This window comes from Austrofundulus limnaeus, unplaced genomic scaffold (assembly GCF_001266775.1).
Source record: "Austrofundulus limnaeus strain Quisiro unplaced genomic scaffold, Austrofundulus_limnaeus-1.0 Scaffold725, whole genome shotgun sequence".
In the NCBI taxonomy this organism is placed as follows: domain Eukaryota; kingdom Metazoa; phylum Chordata; class Actinopteri; order Cyprinodontiformes; family Rivulidae; genus Austrofundulus; species Austrofundulus limnaeus.
The window spans coordinates 1-5,490 of record NW_013953127.1 but is presented as its reverse complement, the minus strand read 5'-3'; the positions used below and the strand labels follow the sequence as shown (position 1 = coordinate 5,490).

The 5,490-nt window shown below is 40.2% G+C and overlaps 1 protein-coding gene across 5 annotated transcripts in view; it reads right to left on the bottom strand.

Annotated features, from left to right (window-relative positions):
• The window catches only part of LOC106532175 (pleckstrin homology domain-containing family A member 5), a gene marked incomplete at its 5' end in the record, with an annotated part of 87,284 nt that extends 82,390 nt beyond the window's left edge, over nucleotides 1–4,894 (bottom strand). For all 5 annotated transcript variants that reach the window (XR_001312033.1, XM_014028188.1, XM_014028189.1 and 2 more), the window contains 1 exon segment: nucleotides 4,680–4,894. Coding sequence is in view for 4 of the 5 variants with exons in the window: in XM_014028188.1 (XP_013883642.1) it covers nucleotides 4,680–4,894 (215 nt within the window).
• Nucleotides 4,895–5,490: the final 596 nt, after the last annotated feature.

The following is a 5,490-nucleotide window of genomic DNA, read 5'->3' as shown; positions in this document are numbered from 1 at the left end:
TTTATACAGTAGAAGGATCCCTTCTGAAGAGGTGAGTAGGTGCAGGGGTGCTTATTTTGCACAACCACAGTGTGAGAGAGTACAAATGCCCACTAGGTTGTTTTGCAACTGTATCTCAAGCTGAGATATACGCAATCCACCAGTGTGTGGCATCTCACAAAGACCTTCAGTGTACACAGAAGGAAACAGTCATCCTAACAGATAGCCAAGCTGCTATTAGAGCTCTTCAAGGGCCACACTTTATGTCATTACTGGCTTGGGAGTGTGCCGAAGCAGTCAATCAACTGGAGAGAGATAACAGTGTTACTGTTAAATGGGTACCAGGACATACTGGCATTAATGGTAAAGAGAGAGCTGACTATCTTGCAAAAGCTGGCAGTCAGGCTCACTTCAAAGGACCAGAGCCTGTTGTAGGTATTTCAACAACAGTCTATAGGCTGAACAGGCCTGGATTAGATGTCAACACTCCATATGCCCTCATCACCCTGACAAACAAAACTCTAAGTACACTGGTTGGAGTCCTAACTGAGCACAATCTGCTCAATCACCACAAAATGGTGATGGGACTCCATGACAATGGTCTGTGTGATGCCTGTGGTATTGAATTAGAGACCTCTTTGCACTACTTAGGCCACTGCCTGGCTCTGAGCAGTAAAAGGAAAATAATTCTTGRGGACCCCTCTATGGATCCGGAGAAGCTCAGACCACTGAGTGTTTCTAACCTTGTGTACTTCATCTGAGGGACGCGAAGGTTTGAATACAGACCAGTGTCTTTTTGGGGAGAGCAATGGGCCCACTTATGAGGCCCCCGCTCATATGGGTTTTTTATCCATCCCCAGTTGCCATACCCATAGGCTCTGAAAACAGAAAAATCCCATCTGAGCAGTGGTAGGCAGCACTATTCAAAAAATTAGTTCCACTAGCCTTAACTCAAATATTTGGGTCCCTTAGGTCTAAAGCAATAACACACTAAAAAATTTAGCAATAGCTACTGTAATTCTAAAGCACTAAAATAACCTAGCAATGGAACACTCTTCAACAGACAACATGAGTCACATATTGCCATTTTGTTCTCTTAAGCCTTATCATTGAAATTCCACAGCCTTATTTGAGTTAATTTATTGTCAATACATCACCTAATTGATAAGTGACACACATATGAACAAAATGTGTGACAGCTTTCAACCTCAGCAATTAACAATAATGTTGATCAATAACATTTATAGATATATTTAGTGCTTCTAAATTTAGCCTATAAATTTAGCAAGTGCTAATCCACTAATAAACTGGAAAATTAGCAAAAGCCCTAAAGCACTAATCAGGAAATTAGTTCCCCTATTAGTGCTTTAGTGGAACTGTACCCACCACTGCATTTGAGAAATTGCTATTATTACTACTACTGTATTTAGGAGTGGCAAAATCTACAGTTTGGTACATCCTGAATCTGAACAAAGAAAGAAAGCACTGGTGAACTCATCAACGCAAAAAGACTTGGATGACCACAGGAGACAATAGTGGTGGATGATCGCAGAATAATTTCCATGGTGAAGAGAAACCCCTTCACAACAGCCAACCAAGTGAACAACGCTCTCCAGGAGGTGGGCGTATCAGTGTAATAAGATAATACAGTAATTAGGGGTGTCCCAATCCAATATTGATATCAGATATCGGTCCGATATCAGCCAAAAAACAAGTATCGGATTTTATCGGCCTGCAGAAAAAATGTCCAATAAAAGCGCTCTGATATAAGCAGCTCAATTCACCAGTCCACTGACTCTGCTCCAGCATTTCTATCCAGCAGCGCTTGGATCCAGCATGCAGAGMCCACGTGATCACAACATGTTGCGCAAAGTAGCAAGAAGTAGGAGCGATGTCGGCAGTACTTTCTATTTTCATCAAAAACAGAGTTGAAGCTAAGTGCAAAATTGTCACGCACAAGTTTTCCATGGGGGCACAGAATCGTGAATGTTTTAAACCAGAGCGACAACCACTCTCCACCCTGGTAGCAGCTGTGCAGTTYGGCTCGGTTCAAAAGCGTCTCTATGGTTCCAACCGCACAGAACCTCCTCTCCGGTGGTTCTAGCAGGCAGAAGCAAGGACAGCATGCTTACGGTTTTGACATCAGCAGAATGCTGCCTGTGGATTAGCTCTGGGGTTGATGGACAGAAGAAAGGAGAGGGCAGATTTTGTTTTGAAAAACGAGCGTAACATGGCGAGAGCAGTGATAAAAACTGCTCCCTGCAGGAGCGAGAGGCTAATCTCCACCTGATGCTCAGACTGTAGAAAGTGGAAATCCAGCAGTAAGAAAGGTAGTTATCAATTTAATTAACAGACTAATTCTTACTATTTATTTTTTGCTCGTTATTAGAGTGATGTTTAATGTGTTTACACACTTGTTTTAGTGACGATTAAGTGCAATGATCACATTGTTTTGGGCACAGTCAGTAAAATTGGAGCTGTGGACTCTTAACTTTGAACAGATGGACATTGGACAATAATGTGGGGTTTTATTTTGTCCCACCATAAAGCAGCACCAGGCTGACAGATAGTAAAAAAAATAAATAACTGGAGTGACTTAAATGAATTGAATTATTTTACACTTTAAATGTACATTTTGTTTTTATTATGTTTTGTTTTTCAGGGTATTCTAATTTATTTATTTTATTAAATTGTAGAATGTTCTTCAGTTTAAAATGTATGTGATCCATTGGTTAAAAATAAATGGGTCAATTTTTCTCATACCTCCTCTTTTTCACTGTTTGACTTGATGACTTTTCTAAGATTTCACACTACAAAATAGGTAAAAGTGTGTGATTTGTACTGATATGGTATCGGTCAATATCTGTATCGTATCGGAAGTGAAAAAAGTTGTATCCGGACACCTCTAACAGTAATATACCAAATCTACCATAAATACAAGACTGCATCAAAGTAAATACAGATGTTTTCCTGCACAATGCAAACCACTTATAAGCTGCCTCAAGAATAAAAAGGATAGATGGACTTTGCTAAAACAAATTCTAAGAAAGCCAGCACAGTTCTGAAAGAACACTCTTTTGAAAGTTAAAACCAAGTTCAACATCTACCAGAAGATCGAGAGAAAAAAGTATGGCTAAGACTCCTACTATAAACTGTAGGTCCAGGAAGTATTTATTGGTAAATGATCAATAACATTTGTTACAGTAGATTTAAAATAGGACTCCTTTAGAGTCTTTGGAGTAGGAATAATAAGTAATTAAGTAAGTAAGTAAGGAGTTTTTGGAGTAAGGATATATTATTGGAAAAAATTACTGAATTTGAAAAATTACTTTTATTGTGGCCAGCTTATGGCACACCTGTACAATAGTGACGCTGTCTAATCAGCATCTAGATATGCCACGCCTGCAAGGTTGGATGGATTATCTCTTCAAAGAGAAGTGCCCATAACATTGATTTACACAAATTTCTGAACAATATTTGAAAGAAGAAGATCTATTGTGTACATTGAAAAATCTTTGATATTTGAGTTCAGCTCATGAAAAATGGGAGCAAAAACAATAGTGTTACATTTAACTTTGTGTTCAGTGTATTTTTAATCAAATATTCTACAGTCAAGTACAGTATTACGGCAAAAAAATCTTTTGTTTGGTCTTTAGTGCCCCTTTTCCACTAGTACCACTTAGTGTTATGTCGGTACGGTCAGTGTCGGAACGGGTCAGTTTGAGAGCTTTTCCATTGACGTTCCAGTCCGGTTCCAGTGGTTGTGTTTTGGGCGGTTGTTGGAGGTGGTTTTTGGATTTTTTGAAAAAGAGTTAATGTGCAAAATGAGAGATGGAAACACATTTGCCGAATAAGTTCTGACATAGTGAAAATTTACCTCACGGTGTTGATCAGCTCTTACCATTGTCTGGCCAAACCGGTACTAGAGCAACTGCAGCCGGGGCTGCAGCTGGACCCTCCTTCTGCAGTCGGCATCTTCTCAGTTATTCCCGTAACATGAAGAAAATAACATTTCTTTATGTACGTCTCCAGACAGCTTGTAACATTGACAAAACTATTTGATATGACAGAATAAGTACAACTTTCCCAATAGTAGCAACAAGTTCCTGATAACTTCTCTCCATTGTTCTGGGATGGGTCCCTGCGAGTTTTGCGACTTGTACTTCCTGTTTACTGCAGCCATGCGTCTGACGTAATTACACTGTGTGTAACCTGGTGGACTCGCATCAAGGCAGTTGATGGAAACACGTCTGATTCGCATTTCTTCTTTTTTTCCTTAGCAAAATTTTAACAATATGCTAAATATTCAAATTAAAATTGGATGGAAACACGACTAATGTTGCTGCTACAATTGAAAAAATGGCGCCTCGAGTTGTTGTTGTAAAGGCAGCTCAGACTCAACCACTGACTCCATCCCCTAGCCAATCAATGACAAACAGTGTTTTGATGTCGCATTTTGGTGTAGACTGGGACTGCTTGGAACCACAACAAAGCAGGTACCAAAAAAAGGGCTAGTTCCATGAATCTGGCCTAATGGAAATGGCCTGGAACCGTACCGACACTACACTAAGTGACACTAGTGGAAAGGACTTTTGGTTCCAACTTGTCTTTTTACTCTGGTATTAACCTGACTTCTGATTTTATTCAGTGTGCCGTAAAAAGAMTAATATTTAAACTCTGACAAGAACTTTGTCCTTCACCTTTGTGAGATGTGGCCAGTGCCTGCGGTCCAATGTCATGCTGCGTCTGAGAACAGGTGAGATGCTGGGGTTCTGAGCATCCTGCTGGGGAGGAGGTGAGAAGGTGCTGTAGCGCTCCAGGGAGCCATGAGATGGTGAAGTTGGGATGGAGGGTGTCAAGCCACGTTCAGAGATGATGCCCATGACCTTCATCCTAGGCAGAGTGCCACAGTGACCTAAAGTTATAGATACATGAAAAATGTCAAAGTAGAGTCACAATCAATGAACAGAGTTCTATTCCTTCTGTGAGATCATTGTTTACCTACTTTTCACTTTGTTCTCCATTACAGAACCATATGGAGTCAAACAACCATTCACACTCTCATTGACACATAGAGGCAATTTAGTGCTCCCAGTTAACCTAATATGCTTGTTTTTTGTCTGTGTGAGGAAGCTGGAGTACACTCGTGTCCAAGGGGAGAACATGCAAACCACACAGATATGCAGGAAGGCAAACCTGTGATTGTTTTGGGTCATGGCTCTGTTACACCAGCAAGGTCATAGGAATGAATTTACTATAGGGGTGACACATTTTATCAGAAACCTGAAAGATCCATAAACAGTCTGAGCAGAAGTATGTCATGGATTAACCATTCTGCAAAGCATTTACGAAATGCTATTTGATCTTTTACTTCCTACTTTTTTCACATGTTTCAAAGAAAAATAGTGTTGAGGGCAAACCACAACAAAAAAGGCTTTCTGGGGCTGCAAATGGTAAATGGACTATACTTGTATAGTGGCCATTCTGCCCAACCTCAACTTGATATATATA